We start from the raw sequence: 18,245 nt of genomic DNA, 5'->3' as shown, positions 1-18,245 counted from the left end.
GATAGAAACAAAATAACAACAAACAACTGCAACTAAAATGTTCATCCACTAACAGCAGCACTACCTCTACCTCTTCTACTACTACCCCTACTGCCACCACCACCACCGCCACCACCACCTCGACTACCACAACAACAACAACAACTACTACTACTACTACTACTACTACTAGTACTACTACTACTGCTAAACGGCAAAGCTCATATTAACGTTATGACTATTGATCAGACAAAACTAAAGTTTGCATTCAGTTTAAATTGATTTTCAAAAGCTTGTTTTATTATTATTAGATTTTTAAAAAATCGAATAAAAATCATCAAATTAAACGGCATCTGATCTTCTTCTGAACGCATATGTTATAAAACAAATTTACTGCACATTATTTATTCTGTACCAAGATTTTTTTTTCTTATTAAATCTTCTTGGCAAATGTTTTGTTACTTTTCTTGGTTGTTTTCTGCCGTGACTGGAATACTTTTCGCATATGTTGGGTATCGGTTTTCAAACGAGGCGAATACAGTTTATTCAGTTACAACTTTTTATAATAAATGTCATTTGTAGATGATAAACATCATCACTGTCGTCTTATGTAGACCAAATTGCGTTAAGACATAAAATTGATAAGGTGCGCCGAACTCCCTAATGTATATATATCTTACAACTTTATAGCCTTTACCAATGAAGTTATGTTTTTGCAGTCATTTATTGTAGAATACGTGCTAGTATAGAGACTCACGGTTGGTAGTCTCATTTCAACCGCATTATCTTCCGAAACTCAACAGCCACTCAGATGACGTGCCATAATCGTCGAGGGCAGATCTGTTTCGCCAAATATCATATTTGCTTAGCATTACTCATACGAGCATATGAACAACTAACATAGCTCCTCACAAGATATTCAATTTTAGGTTTAGGCATGAGTTGATCATATCAATTTAGGGTGGAAAATGAATAAGAAATGCCTACAATTTTCCAAAATTTATACATTTTATGTATTCCATTTTATGATGCGGAGGACCACAACATACACATTACACATGAAGGTGTTAATATATCTATATGCTTTACGTTTAATTTAAGCAGAGTATATGCACGTATCTCAGACACTTTTAAAACATGAATTATGTGTTTTCGACATATCGCATACTTAGTAATCCCATCGACGTCCGTTTGACGTCAGTTCAACTAAGGCTATGTCCATTGTGTCCAACATTGATTGTCTAATTAAGTTCAGTAAATAATAAGACAGCATTGCATATGGTGCAGTTCATTTAACATATATTTTTACCAAATTAATTTCAGATGAACCTTAGCACAGTTTATCATGAAAATATTGGGAACTTGTAAAGTAAACCACCAATCACGTTGGTCGAAAAGTCCACGTACAATTTTAAATCAACAGGTTTTCATGTTCTGTTGAAAGTGAACACACTGATATAACAATACTAAAACAACAACTGAATGAACATAAATGACACCTTATTCATGTAAGAACATGAAAATATTTACACAACACGAAAAAGAGTTCAGACTATTTAGAAAAAAACAACAACACACGAACGAATTGATATGCTTAAGACAGTCCAACAAATTCCATGACTTTGCGCCACAGCCCGTTTTACATCTCCCTCGTCGTTCGAATGCTGGAATATGTGGCGGGCGAAATGACCTCATAAAAGGTGAAGGTGACAATACTGATTTCTGTTTTCCACCGAGCAGCACTGCTGAAAGCCTTCCTCAAGAATCTCGTTCTTACCGGTGTCCCTGTAACGGCTCTTAATGCGAATGGATATTAATTACGAAGCTCGCCAAATCTGAAAATTAATTAAACAGAACCAGCTTACGAAATACAGTATCATAATGCACTACACACCTTTAATGACAAATTCACACAAAGTGGAGCTGTGAACAACTTTTATGATTATGTTCACACCTTAATTGACGAGTACATTCACAATTAGTGGAATTGGCAACTACTATCATAGTGTAATACACACCTGTAGCAGCAGCACTTTTGATGTCATATGGGTTGAAGAACTCGCAACATTGGTTCCACTTCTCATTGTCCGACCACAGTATGTCGTTTTGTTTTAAGGTGTAGGTGTAAGACAAGTCAGTATGTACACGCTTCAAAATCAAACGAAAGACCATTAAATGTTCTTGTTTGCAAGTTCTTAATTTGGTCCCTTATAAAAAAAGGCATTAACCGATTTTTGCTACTACACGTCATTTCCTATTCCATGTGATTTAAAAGGGCAATGGTATGCGTTATATGCTGTTGTCGAGTCAAGGGTTTTAAGGTTTGATTCTCGTGGAAACGTCTGCATCTCATCTCGTTCAATTTTCACAGTAATGAACGTCTCGTTGAGCAGCCTACGCCATAAGCTAAAAGGTAGAGTGAAGGTTATAATGCAAATTTTGTCGGATAACTGCAAATAAACGACAGGCATAGACAGAAAACGGAACATTTGACGTATTTAAAGTAATTGCTTATATAATAATTGCTAGTAAATAGGATAATTTTCAATGATTGCCTTTGTGAACATACCTAAATATGGATTTCAGTGCTACAACAAGTCGTTTACTTTATTAGTATACACAAGCAGTATAACGGAACTGGGTTAACGTTTAAATCATTCTGAAGGATTTTGAAGTTATGGCCGTCGGCAAGAACCTTGTTAGTTTCAAGGGAAAGTGTAATCGGCTAACGCTGGCGTTTAGCTTTCGACGGGTGAAATGCTTATTTGTTCCTGCTTGTAGTAAAAAAGTAGGTTCGTGTACAGGCCGTCTCGTTCCATAGTTGGATGTATCGGCAGGTTCTGAAGACATCGACCCAAGAGAGCAGTTAACTGTTTAGGCCGTCCGTTACCACAATTGCCTGCATCGAAAGGTTCTGATAACATCGATGTATAAGAGCAGGTACATGTCAAGGCGTCAGTTTTCAGAGCCCATATACTAGTGGTTGAGAGTTCGCCTCGGATACGGAAGATGACATTCATACCCAACGTTACAAAATGTAGTAGTAGCTCTCTTGAATACACAATTTATGTTTAAGCCGATGAATGTTGTATCCAGTTTATTGGGCTTTACATAGAGCACGTTAGAACACGAAGAGGCCAATTTGCAAAGGGCTAGGGTATCGCACCCGGACTTCCGCGTGAATCGCTCTGTTTCTTTAAATATTCCAATAATATGCAGCCAATGGGAGCGGGAAGACCTTCATAATCTCTAACAAACATTATACCGCCTTGTACCAAAACGGTTGACAGGTTATTAAAACACGTACTTGCATTATATGTTCTATCTTTACCTAAGTCTTTAACGTTGGCACTAGTCCAATGTTAATGCGTTTTTTTCTGAGTGTTTGAAGGATTATTTCTCCACAAATGTTAGCCTTTTAACTAGAGTTTTGGGACTATCTTCAGATATGCATAGGGTAATAGTAAAGACGCGTAACTAGGTTTGGCTTTTTTATCCTTTTAAACGTTTCCTATTTTGACAATCAAAACATTTCAGCATGCCGATCCAGACATAAACGGTACAAAAACAAAAAATGCAAAAATAAAAAGAACACGGTTGTTTTGAAATTTACCTGAAATACCTTATTTACACGCATATGCGCAACTCTTGTCACCACTCTTGCCATGCAGCGTAAACATAAGGAATTACCATAGCAGTCTAAATTGTAACGTAGACTATCGTTCTTACAGAAGACTGCAATTAATTTTGGCCTACCAAAAAGACAGTAAGGCTTTAAACGAAATGATAAGCATTTTATACGTGTACTTGTTTTTTCATTCAAAGAGACCTTTCACCGAACCGTCCTTGCATATTATCGCCTATTTATATGAAACCTCCTACAATAATACTTGAAAGTAGTACTCACAAGTGTAACTTAAACTTGTTGTTGTACGCGATGGGGTAACTAAACTTCAACCCCTATTCCTTTATAGGCACGAGTGCACTTTGTAGAGTTACCCCACCCGAAATTTACTGTTTCCTGCTAATTTTACGTATATTCCGATTTAGAACTTGCAAGGAACTTAGCTATATTGTGAAACATACTGATATCTCTTTGTTTCATCAGCTTCTAACCTTTAAACATGGGGAATTTAACATAATTTTGTCTGTTTAATAGCAGTTTGTTTTGCATTATCTCAGTGAGTCAGCCATCTTGTTTCATTTTTTGACATTTAGGTCACATTCTTTTTACAAAGGTTGGTATAACCGCGAAGTTAAAACTCTAAAGTTTGATGTTTTTTTATCTCGTATTATCTTATTGCTTTGCTTTAGCCATGAACACTTAAGGCGAAAATATGAATTCTAGGATCACTATTCTAATCGCTACATTTTCAGCGGTTCTATTTTTAGACCGATCAAAATTTTACGACTCTTTTCAATTTTAGGCGATCGATCGCATATTAATAGATCGATCAGCTGTAACGGTTAGTCGATGCGCTTTTTTTGTGTCGATCTAGGAGTCGATCGTGATTCGATACAGTATTCTGCATTAGGCAAATATAGAAGAATTTTGCTTAGGTTTTTCAAGTTTTTCTTTCGTGCTGATAGTATAAAAGAATTAAGAAATATTAAAGAGCATAAGTTAGATATTAAAGGGAACTGTTTACAATGTTTTATCATCAATTGAAGGCAGTTGATGACAGACTGTTTTAATATTTTATTAACGGGAAAATTTAATTGCTATATTCGTTAACAATTTGAACAATTTGACATTGCACAAACGATGATTTGATCATACATGTACATTGCCAGTTTTTTTCATGTCGAAGTTAACCTAGTAAACTGAATAAATGTTGTAAAGGCTATTACCGTTTGTGAAGATCATTGGGCTTTATTTCGTTGTGTCAGCCAATAGTCCGTCCCGGAACTGTTCAACACTTAGGACCAGACCTAGCCCTCAACAATAGCCCTTGCTTTGTTATTATTAAAAAATACCGACATTGCACGACGAAATCGTTCGTACAAATAAGAAAATAATTGTAGCGCAAATTTTGGGGGTATTTTTATAGTTTTGTTAATACGTTTTCATAGCTTTAAGGGCACTACTGACTACTTAATGTTTATATCCGTGTAGTTAAACCCAGTGTCTAGAACGTTTGTCGACTTCTTAAAGTGGTTCATATTATCCCAACAACACGAACATTTTGAAGAATAACCAAGTCTAACCTTGGTAACCCAATATATTACTTATAATACATCCTAAGATAATACCAGCATGCACTTTGGTTTGACAAATTCAAAGTTCCTTTTCGGAAATGCACATTTATGCGTCCATTGTTGAGAAGGGCACTGTTAAGTTATTGATATACTCATTCTGTATACTCACATCAATAAATAATGGCGATTGTAAGAAGTACTATCATACCTTTAAGTTACGAATCTTTGAAGTGTTTCTATGGTCTAAGAATCAATATTATTTCTGTTGGTTGCTTTATGTCATAACTGGACAACTTGTATTTGTTGAATTATGTTGGATATCATTTTTACTGCGAGTATATTTATTCAATTTCATTGTTTTAACGTAAAAGATAATCTTTAGATGAACACTTATTAGGTCTGCCGAAGCCCCGTACTACGTTATGAACCAATACATGTTTCCTTTAAAACTAGTTTGCTGTAACCAACCTGATTGCATCACCTTAACTTCTGTCCAACCTAAGAAGGTTATGTTTTTGCAGTAATTGACTTTGTTATATTGACTATTATCGACACTTACTCTCATTTCCAACCTTTATATCTTTCGAAAGTCATCAGTCACAAGCTTGTGGGCCATCTTCGTCTTTGACAGATATATGCCATCAAGTATCATACACTATAAACATTTTGCTGTGGATCACTTATATGAGCGAATAAACAATTAACATATTCTTTGCAATGAATTATAGGCTTCAGTTTGTAAAGAAAAATGATAAAGAAATGCGTATAATGCACTAGAGTCTATAGATAACAGTTGTGTTTTTGCAGTGCCAAAGACCACAACTAACGCATGCTTTTTAACTACGAACTTATGTTTATATCCAGCAACGTTAATATACGTTCATATGACAATTAAAGAAAAAAAGAATTGTGTTTATTATATTTATCATATTTTGAAAGAATAATTTTGACGTCATTTCAACAGTTGCTTTTTTGTCAAAGTAACCACTGCGTCCAGCAATGATTGTCTAATTCAGTTCAGTTAAGCATAAAACAGCATTGTATTGTTCCTTTAACAGAAATATACCTTCTTGCTAAAATAATTCCTTATGACCGTCATAATCATTTAAATAATAGGTTTTTAACACACTAATTGGAAAATTGAAAAGTAGCACATGTATTATGTTTGTTTACCAATTTATTAACAACAATAATAGAAAAAACATATGATTACATACTCGTTCGAAACTGAACAAAAATAATGCAATACACAACAACAAACAAACACCATTTGTTATAAATCATATACAGGTAAAATAACTTTCCAAATACATTCACATTTATTTGTCCGTACGAACACGAGTTCTATAAAAGTACAGGTGGTAGATTGAAAACCCCACAAACAAATTGATATGCTTAAGACAGTCCAACAAGTTGCATGAGTTTAGACACAGCCTGTTTTACAACACCCTTGTCGTCGGGTGACCAGCTTGAACAGTCGTCGGTTGGATTGACGTCATAGTAAAGGTGACAATAGCGCCGGCTGTTTACCGCAGAGCTGAACTGCCGGAAGCCGTCCTCCAGAATCGCGTTCTTACCGCGGTCCTTATACTCGGCTCCTATAGCGAATGGATAACCTTTGCGAAGTTTGCCAAATCTGCAAATAATTTGAACAGAATCAGAATCCCATCAGTAGTGGACCTTTTAATAATGTATATATAAACAACATAATGTAGTACACGCCTAAACGAATAAGGACATTCACAACAAGTGAATATGTCATCTACTATTAAAATGTTGAACACACTCTAATTGAGGATTGATTTCACAACCAGTGGAATTGTCATCTACTATCATAATGTTCAACACACCTTAATTGACGAGTGCATTCTCAACCAGTGAAAGCGTCAACGTCTAACATAGCTTATTACACACATGTAGCAGCAGCGCTGTTAAATGTCGTATAAATTGAAGAACCACGACTCGTAACAATGAGTTCCCTGTTCGACCACAGCCTGTCTTATTGTTTAAAGATGCAGTCCTTCGAAAAACAAACATCTCACTTCGTCCCACAAGTTCTCAGTGATGTACGTCACTTTGTGAAGCCAACGGCCTTTGGCGGCTATAGGAGTGAAAAGGTAGACTAAAATAATGATGCCAACCATGTCTGAACTTCAATTTGTGATCACGAATTACCAACTCCGACAAAAAACATATATCAAAAAATATAAACTTAATAAACGAGGACTTCAGGATAACAACAACAATTTTCTTTATTATTATATAAAGGTCGTGCAACGGACCTTGGTTAACGTTTTATTCGTTCTTCATGCTAATGAAGTTTTTCCTGTCTGTAAGAATCTTGCCGAAAAAGTTTCCAGGGAAAGTGTAACCGGCAGCCACTGGCGGGTATCTTTTGGGTTGAATACTGAATTGCTCTCGACCAAAGTTAAACAGCTTGTACGTGTATAGATCTTCCGTTACAACAAACCTGCATTGACAGATTCTGAAAACATCGAAAACATACAGAGCAAGTATGTGTACATGCTGTCCGTTACCACAATCGCCTTCAATGACAGGTTCTATAAATACCGACATATACAGAGCAGATACATGTACAGACCGTCCGGTACCACAATTGCATGCATCGATATGTTTTAAAATCACCGACATTTAAAGAGCAGGTGCATGTATAAGTCGTCCGTTTCCACAGTCGGTTGCATTGACAGGTTATGTGAAAACCGACATATAAGGAGCAGGTACATACTTATGCCCGTTTCCACCATCGCTTGCATTGATAGGTTCTGAAAACACCGAAACTTAAAGAGCAGGTACGTGTACAAGCCGTTTTGTTACTATAATTACCTGAATGGACAGGTTTTGAAAACGCCGACATATAAAGAGCAGGTACAAATAGGAAATGAATTCACTTTCCTCCCAAATCACGTATGACGTTTAAGCACAGAAGAATGTGTGATGGCGTCACGGTAGATTCAAGCAATAATGATACACTCAATGCCAACGGGTATACTTCAATAAGTCTTAAAAACATGCCATCTGTTACCATTTTGTTCTGCAGGTTTTGAATACACTTAATTGAATTGTATTCTGTGTTTAGCAATGCTTCTAAATTAAAACTAAAGCATAGCGATCAAAGACCGACATTCGTTCAAGGGCATTACTCGAATTAAAAACAACAACAACGTGGTAGCAATTTAGCCAGAGTTTAATATAAATAAGGTCATAGAAGGCATGTATAAACAGTTTTTTTATTTATTGCAATCTTCAATCATTTCAAAGTATGTTAACCAAACAGGCATGCCGATGAAGACAACAACAACTCAAGAATAGGCAAGCGAAAAAACAAAAACAGAAAGATTTATGATGAAATAGACTATAATTCTACACTCAGCACGCGAATGTCCATTTTTGGCGCGGCACCAGCCATGCAGCGTTTAATAAACACTAGGCCTTAACATGAAAAGATGAACATTATACGTAATTACATTGTTACATTCCTGTTGCTGGTAGAGCTTGTATCCGAGCATGTAAGGTGAATATATGGCGACCCTCGCATTGAACTCACTTATTTCTAAACACGCTCTTGTATTTTGAGGATGTCATCCCTATTTCCAGTGCTGTTGGAAAACAAATGGACCCGTACACCTGAATCGGCTATATTTCTCGAGTCGAGGTTTGTCCTCAGAGGGACAAAAACAACATGATTCTCGACATTTTGAGCCCACAGTGTAGAATTCTCCGCGCCGTAGGCTTCATACAGCGTTGGATGGTTAAGTGCCAAAAATCCGTCCAAACTCGGCTGGAAAAATCTTCATCACAATAAATGTAACACTCTGTTTTGCAAAAATTCGTGTATATCGTGAGGCAGAACAAGGATAGCAAAACGAAAACATTTGCATAATAAATAATGTGTGTAATTTCAAAGCCTACGGTTGTCAAAAGACAAACAATTGATAGACGATTTACATATATTTTATATGTTTCCATTAAACGCCATTTACGAATTGAAAAGCAATGCTAAGAGTTACATTTACTGCAATAAATGCGTCAAATGATCACTTGTGTGCTATACACAACCTAAATCTTACAGCCTGGTTTGGCAAAACAGATACCCTGAACAGACTTGTCCGGGGTAGGGGAATCTGCACCCGGGTATGTTTATAAGAAAGAGTATCTCGTTGTCTCCGCTGACACCATCTACCTCGGCTATCTTTACACAAAGAATTTTCATCGATTTTAGAAATCGTATAAAGATCGGTTTACTATTATTATCTAGAACCAGATGCTCTGAAACTAAAATATTAAGTAAATTGTAGTTACAAATCGACAAGTAATTTCAGTTGTAAATAGTACTAAATCCCAACCTATTCGAGTCCACACCAGAGTCTATATCTCAGGTCGCTTATAACCAAGATGCAAGACGGTAGCTCAGAAACTTTCTTTCTAGTACAACATTAACGGTAAGTGTACTACCACTTAAAGAATCTAATGATAACTGTTTGAACATGAATCACAATTTGTGTTTGTATAAGCTGTTACAAGATTTAATCCAAAGCTATACACTATACATTGTATGAAAAATCGTTTTCAAGCATGCTTTTGGATGTATTATAATATATGTAAAAAACATATTAATTGTAAATTTGTTCCATATTTTGGAAGTAAAACGGATATGTTATTGTATTGGTGTTTATCATCCCCAAAACACGAACGTTTTGAAAAAAAAACAACTCATTTTTTTCGATGATTAATCAAAATCCTAATTTAACACTTTTTAATGAATTTTGATGTGAAAAACCACCTAGTTCATTGGCACAGGGTAAACGCCAAATACATAGGGCACAAAAACAAAAACTCGCTAACAAGAAACATTGAACAACAGCACAAAACTCAACAAACATAACAGTGCATATATACTATATGCAAAAACTAGATATGTTTATCAAGGATTGTTAGTCAAGCAAGTTTCCTCATCTAACTATCTTTTAAGCATATTGCTTTACATATGGCTTAGCAATATTAAAATGATTTACCGCTAGAGGAACCTTATTGCATTGATATCTCACTGAAGACAAGGGTTAACATTTTGATAGTCATGGAATCAATACTATCAAGGACGGTGTTCAGTTACTAGTGTGTATATATTGAAATATGGTTGTAATTCATCCGCACCTCACGTTTTACACGGTAAAACTCTGTTTACTGGTTACAAATATGATACGAGTTTAATGAATGACAAAAGGGGATGAAAACGCTCTCCAATATAGTACAAATGGTAATAATACTATGGTGATATCACTCACTATAATATCCATAGAAATGGTTTCTTTGTGAATATCCCGGTTGACATGTGCAGTTATATGATCCGAATGTGTTGGTGCAATCCGCATTCTATCCATATGGATTCCCATTACCTCATTCATTAATACCTGCGTATACAAGTATTTTATAATCAACGGGTCTGTCTTATTTATTTTTTGATATAAATTATTCCACATTCATCATATACTCAATAAATGTAAACATTGATATGGTATTTATCTTGTTATGTTTATTTAAGAAGTTGGAGTGGTGCCCATACAGTAAAAGGCTAGACATTTTGAAACCTATGATTATCAAAATCAAAAGTTCAAAGAAGTAGAAAGAAACAAGAGGGTGTTGATTGAATGTAACTTTTTATTAAATATTTGCAATTTTTGCTCGTAGTATGTTAATATGTCATTTATAAATCCAATTTTATGTTCGATTTTTATCCTATAAGTAAGTCACTTTTTAAAAGATGTAAAAGTAGGAGTAATGGAGTAATGGAGTATACAAAATATGTTAACAACGCAATCAACAAAGGAATCGGAACACTAAAATTTGAATCCAAAACTTATGGTTTTAATATCAAGACATATTGGGATATTCTTTGACAATAATAGGTTATTTAGATTGTTCCTCAAAATTTGTATAATATCACATTCCCAAAAATGAGGTTTCATTGTCTCTATATTTCCAAACGAAATTGACATAACCCAGAGTTTGTGAGCTCGCATTGATACAGCTAGCAGTTTGTTTGCCTAAGTCAATAAATGTTATTTCACTGGGAGGTTCTTATTGTAGTCGCAATAGTACATTTTAAATGTAATGGGAATAGTTTATTCCACGTATTTGTCTCGGAATTCGTTCGTAGAATTTGAATCCATTTATCTACTTTACCATGGTTTACTTTTAGGGGCTTTATTTGTGTAACAAATTTACCACAGCCGTGTAAAACAGTTGACTTTCACCTAAGAAGTTGTTTCCCTTTTTATTTTGATTGCCAAATCGTCAGACATTTTAACTGTCATTCTTGAACCTTTTAAGGTAAGAACAAAAAACTTTCATAAAGGTTTTAATGATTGATATAAATCGCTATTTTGTTTATTTAACTTTTGATAAGCTTTTTGCATAGTCTGTAACTTTGTATAAGAATCATTTTTCATAGTCATTTAGATAAGAATAATTTTGTCCAATCAGAATGCAGATCGCGACCAATCGAAGTGCTTGGTTTTCAACCAATCGACGCTCAGTTTAAACAACCAATGAAAGCATTGCTTTGCTCGAGCGTTTTTCATGGCGTATATAAGGCCGATTTGTTTTTGGATAATATAGTCATTCTAGATGCAGTTACCATACAATTGACATAAAAAATAATTGGCATTAATTAACTTGAACTTTCTAGTTGCTTGTCTAAATATTGACTATCTTTACTAAAAGGTTCAGCTTTGACGTATTGTATAGTTTATAGCTGACGAGTGGACCGGGTTGTTGTTGAAAAATACGGTAGTTAATTAATGCCTACACTTCTATGCTCTTGCTGAAAAGCTCAGCTATTCTGTGAAGCACATTAAGTTGAATTTTCAACAATCTTTCAGAGAAAGCTCTGCTTTCCTGTTTGGTGCAGTTGGAGCGTATTTATAACTTGCACACGCAAAGAAAGAACGTGAACGAATTTTATGTATTTACCATAAAAGCTCGGATATCTGGTACTTCATAATTGCTAAGTATTTTAATTTTGAAAGTTACAACTCGTTTTATTCAAGAAAGCCCAGCTTTCTGATAATTCACCGAAATCATCGGCGAAACAATGGATTTAAAGAGTTTGGAATTCTTTGTAAATAAGTCGATCATAGGCATTAAGCCAAAAGGAAAATTACTTATACAAAACGTCTTTTATAATTGTATGTGATTTTTTATTTGGAGCTCAATCAAAATCATTTGTACACAATCAAAATGTTAAGTAACCCTGAGGAAAATTATTATATAGTTTCATCTTTTGTCATTGATTTAAGAGTTTTGCCATTAGTTTGATATAATAGTGTACAGTCGCTCGGTACACCCTGCACACGTAACATTTGCATTTATTTGTTTTTTGCTTACTTTTTGAGACTATGTCATGCTTTACAGCTGATGTTCTTTCAACTCATATTTTATCATAAACTCTGTATATTAGTTATAAGCTGGTACTTTTTTAGAAATCTGAATTGCTAATGGTGTTGAGATGTTTTGGCTCGTCAAATGTATTGAACTCTTTTGATTTGTTATCAAAGATATGTTGCACTAATTTGATACCATTTATCATAGTGGATCTTTGTTCATTTACTAGTATGTCATAGTTGATCCATACCTTTGTTTTACCTGAACTAATATTGCCGATACAATTGCTTATTTCAGACCGTGATAAGAGTACTTCTGCTATAAATCTATATTCGTTTATCTGCTTCTGAACTCTTATTAAGCATAAGCATAAGCATAGCTATCAAATGCTTAAAGGGCTATTGTTTTGTCGTATATATGACAATTTCAAAATTTAATTGTGTATTTTTTGATACGTTGTATATCAAAAGAATGACCTGCCGTCCGTTTGACATCAGTTCATCAGATGCTAATGTTTGTCACAAACGCACCACTGCATTCAGCATTGATCGTTTGGTTCAGTTCAGTAAAACATAACACAGCAATGTATTGTTTCTATTGCATACATATATTTTCAGGCAACATTTATCATACACTAATTGGTAACTTGAAAAGTAACAAAAAGTAACGTTTTTCGAACAACTTATTTATAACACTTATTCTGAATATAAAATCTTACATATCATTATGAAACTGAACAAATTTCAAAACCTAAAGGAACACTACAAAAACAACAAAAATACAACCTTTGTCATAAATCAAACCATATATATGTAAAAGAAGGCTTGAATATAAATACATAAATGTCTTCACAAACACAAAACGTGTTCTGTAAACAACACAAACGAATTGATATGCTTAAGACAGTCCCACAAATTTCATAGCCGTTTTTATTCGCCCTCGTCGTCAGGAGACCAGCTGGAGCAGTCGTCGGGTGGGTTGACGTCATAGTAAAGGTGACAGTACCGCTGGTTGTTGACCGCTGAGCAGCACTGCCGGAAGCCGGCCTTCAAAATGGCGTTAATAACGGTATCCATGTACTCGGCTCCTATAGCGAAAGGATATTCCTTACGAAGCTCGCCGAATCTAAATAAATTGAAAAGAACCAGCTTACCATATATACATATTGAACTCTTTTGGCAGTTTGTGTTTGACTACACTTATAATACAGAACGTTTCAGCAACGCGTATCCGAGTTGTTTTCGAATATTGACCAAAATGATGATGTGCCATATATAATTACATATATAATGACGTACACACCTTAAATGATGAGTGTATTCACAGCAAGTTGATTTGTCAACTACTTGCATTATGTAGTACACACCTTAATTGATGAGCACGTACACAAAACAGTGGAATTGTCATCAACTATTTTCAACTACTATCATAATTCAAAACATACCTTAATAGATGCATACATTCACGACCAGTGGAATTGTTAACAACTATCACAATCTAGTACACACCTTAAGTGACTAATAAAGCCACACAAATTTGAATTCTTAACAACTATTATGATTTAGTTCACACTTTCATTGACGAACGCATGCAAAACCAGTGGAATGGTCAACTTATCAGCGATGTTATACACACCTGTAGCAGCAGCGCTGTTTAATGCCGTATGGATTGAAGAACCACGACTCGTAACAGTGTGTATACTCGTCCCTGTTCGACCATATGCTGTCATTTTGTTTAAACGTGTAGTCCTTCGAAAGAAAATATACGAAATATACATAGCAAGCTGAACAAAAAACAAACCAAACGATTCATAATCGGTCAGATGTAAATGTTGAGGTACATTAACACCTTTAAAAACGATCAAAGGCCGTCTCCTTTCTTGTTTGCAAATGAAGTTTTGGCCTCTTATAATAAAGCCATAGATTCATTCTTGCTATTACATGCTGTTACCTCTTTCATGTCTTGTTCGTAACATGGACAAGGATATGAATTTTTTAGCTGTTCTCGCGTCCATTCTTTCAATGTTTGGTTCTCGTGAAACTTCCGGCATCTAACCTCGTCCCACATGTCGTCAGTGATGTACGTCACGTTATGCAGCCAACGGCCTTTGACCTCTGACGTGATGAAAAAGGTAGAGTTAAGGTAATAATGCAATCTATGTCGGATATCCGCAAGTAAACCAGATGCATAGAAAACAAAACATATCCCTTATTATAAATAACTGTTTATAATTAGAGTTAACAAAACATAAGTAATGGTAAGTTATGGTTTAGTAAACTTTTGCGAGTTGTCACTAGATCAATAACAATACCTTTGTGATCACGTGAGTGCAAAACAAATCTTTATCAGTAAACAAAAGAAGTGCAACGGACCTTGGTTAATGTTTGATTCGTTTTTAAGGTTGGTGAAGTTGTGCCTGTCGGCGAGAATCTTGCCGGTAAAGTTTCCAGGGAAAGTGTAACCGGCAGCCACTGGCGTGTAACTCAGGGGTTTAATACTGAATTGCTCTTGATCATAGATGAACATCATGTACGTGTATAGACCGTCCGTTGCCATAATTGCCTGCATCGACAGATTCTGAAAACATCCACATATTAAGAGCAGATACATGTATAGGCCTTCGTTTTCAAAATAACAGTCGAACACCGTTGGCTCAAACTCACAGGGACCGTCAAAAATATCCAAGCCTCAGAAAATCGAGCCAAGCGGGATAGTTTACCTTCTAGTTCGAGCCAACGCAGATTTTGAGCCAAGAGAGTTCGAGCCAACGGGAATCGACTGTTCCTGAATTAACAGGTTCTGATAATACCGATGTATTAGAGCCGAAACGTTTACAGATCGTTTGCTTCCCGATAAAATAGTATTGAGAGTTCCCGTCGGGTTCGAAAGATTGCAGTCATACTGAACGACGTTGACGTAAGCTAACAGAATCTCTCTTGCATGGCGCTCAAGATGTAGCCAATGGGAGAGGAGGGTAAACGTTTCATCAACTGTATGAAACATCAGGCCGCCCGGTTCAACAATTATGACTACCAAAACATTCCACTATTCCGATCAATACAACGACGGTATAACAACAGACATGCTAAACTGGAAAAGAAAACGGTTTGTTAATGTAAACTACTCTTGGCATCACTGAATTCAGATAGCAGTCTCATTTGAAATGCGGACAATCGTACTTGTGCCACACTGCAATTTATTCGTTGTCTCTTAAAATAAACAGTGTGCCTTAAAACTAAATAACTATACCAGGTCACTTACCTGGTGCTTGTAGAGCCTGTATCCGGGCATGTATGGTGAATGTATGGTGACGTGTTTCCAAGTCACGGCAAAAGCAACACTCGCATTGAACTCACTGTTGTTCGAATACTTCTGAACATGCTCCTGTATTTTGAGGATGTCACTCCTATTTCCAGTGTTGTTAGAAAACACATGGACCCATACACCTGCGCCGGTAATATTCCTCGAGTCGAGGTTTGTCCAGAGAGGAGCAATAACCACGTGATTCTCAACATACTTTTTCCACAGTGTAGAATTCTCCGCGCCATAAGATTCATACAGCGGTGGATAGTTAAGTGCTAGAAATCCGTTCAAACTTGGCTGGAAAAAACAAAATCACAATAAATGTCACACTCTGATGCCCAACGTTAAAGTATTTATCTACCTGAACTGAACAAAGGCAGCTAACGATTGTGGTGTAGGGTGAAATATCAATATGATTTTACATTGCATTAAATTATTTGCAATTTTATAACTGGAGAGCCTTAAGTAAGCATTACAAGACAAAAAAAAGTTTATATTTAAAACGTTTTATGGAGACACATGTACACTAAACTATATTGACCAATTCAAAAGGAAAGAGTTATCCTATTCTTCGACAAAATACAGAAAATATTTTTCTACAATTGTAATTAAACTTCTAAAATGATACTGATGCTACTGATAGTTGTGTGAGGTGGATGTTAAGATAGTTATCGACCTCTGATTAAAGAAAGCTTAAGTGGTGGAAATTTCCAACCTGGATTTAATGGCCACCTGTCTTAAGCAGCCACTTTGACCTTTTCCGAAGGTTGCAACTTAATACTGGTTTGATAGTACACTGAAATAACGACATTTATATCTCACAGAACTTTAATGATACCCTGAAGAGACTGAAGTATTGTCCGAAGTAGGGGAATCTTCCCCCTGGTATGTTTACAGGCGGGAGTATCTCGTTGTCTCCGCGGACACCATCTACCACGGCCTTCGATTTAAAGCTGAGCAGTACCGGACCTTAAAGATAGAAACACATGTACACAAGTGGGCATTGAAGTACAAATTATTTAAAAAACAACAAAAACTGTAGCACGCTCAGATGAACTAAATGATACCTCCCATGTCAATAGTTATTCCATTACAAAATAGGAATGTGTTTATGTTACTTTTTAATAAACTTCCGGAATTTTTTATACAATATTCTTTTATGTATAACATTTACAGTAAGCCGATGAATCAAACAATGAACTATTTGACCAACAATAATCCAATGGTTATTAGTGTTAGTGTGTCATTTTTTTTCGTGTGTATATGTTTATCTTCTAGTACGTTGGGGTCATTGAGGTATTATTCTAATCAGAAATCGATAGTAATTGATTATAGTTTATCTTCTAGTACGTTGGGGGCCATTGAGGTTTTTATTCTAATCAGAAATCGATAGTAATTGATTATAGTTTATCTTCTAGTACGTTAGGGCCATTGAGGTATTATGCTAATCAGAAATTGATAGTAATTGATAATAGTTTATCTTCTAGTTCGTTGGGGCCATTGAGGTATTATGCTAATCAGAAATCGATAGTAATTGATTATAGTTTATCTTCCAGTACGTCGGGGCCATTGAGGTATTAAGCTTATCAGAAATCGACGTAATAGATTATACTTTCTCTTCTAGTAAAGTGGGGCCATTGAGGTATTATTCTAATCAGAAATCGACGTAATAGATTATATTTTCTCTTCTAGTAAAGTGGGGCCATTGAGGTATTATGCTAATCAGAAATCGACGTAATAGATTATACTTTCTCTTCTAGTAAAGTGGGGCCATTAAGATATTATGCTTATCAGAAATAGATAGCAATTTCCTTCCGTTTAAAAATCGTAAAAATATCAGATAATTGTTTGATGTGCCACATGCATTTATTTTCAGGGTAAAGTAAATGAAATTATGTTTGTGAAATTTACAAGTTAGTTCATTTGGCAATTGTTTCATCTTGATATATTCTGAAAGAAAAACTGATATTCAATTTTGTCGGTGTGTATCACCCCAAAACACATACGTCTTGAAAAAAAACCTAGCAATTTATTTAGATTCCTGTAAAGTCTTATATAATACTTATACATGCATATCAAGTAACCAAAACTAATACTCTGATAAGCACGTTGCAAATAATATTGTTAAGCTATTATAAAAAAATAACCGCCCCAGGTTGTTAACTGCCTGTTCAAGATCAAGATCTGATCCAGGGGTTAAAATGTTGATGGTCATTAAAACAATACTCAAGGAAGCATTCAATAATTATCGTGCGTTTATTGAAATATGATTGTAGTTTTTTAACACGCTACTTTTTTGCACATATTGTGTTTTGTCTACTCGCTACCGAAATGGTGTATGAATTAACGAATAAAGAAAGGTA

At 35.3% G+C, this 18,245-nt stretch overlaps 1 protein-coding gene across 1 annotated transcript in view; it reads right to left on the bottom strand.

The window, feature by feature from the left end:
- Nucleotides 1–18,245, bottom strand: part of LOC128236741 (pneumococcal serine-rich repeat protein-like) — a 98,941-nt gene that overhangs the window by 71,306 nt on the left and 9,390 nt on the right. The window contains exons 8-11 of the mRNA XM_052951825.1: nucleotides 16,721–16,851; nucleotides 15,841–16,179; nucleotides 14,952–15,156; nucleotides 14,530–14,693 (exon numbers count right to left, since the gene is read on the bottom strand). Of these exons, the coding sequence (XP_052807785.1) occupies nucleotides 14,530–14,693; nucleotides 14,952–15,156; nucleotides 15,841–16,179; nucleotides 16,721–16,851 (839 nt within the window). The remainder of the gene's footprint in view (nucleotides 1–14,529; nucleotides 14,694–14,951; nucleotides 15,157–15,840; nucleotides 16,180–16,720; nucleotides 16,852–18,245) is intronic.

This window comes from Mya arenaria, chromosome 6, assembly GCF_026914265.1.
Source record: "Mya arenaria isolate MELC-2E11 chromosome 6, ASM2691426v1".
NCBI classification, from domain to species: domain Eukaryota; kingdom Metazoa; phylum Mollusca; class Bivalvia; order Myida; family Myidae; genus Mya; species Mya arenaria.
This window is presented reverse-complemented; position numbering and strand designations above follow the sequence as displayed.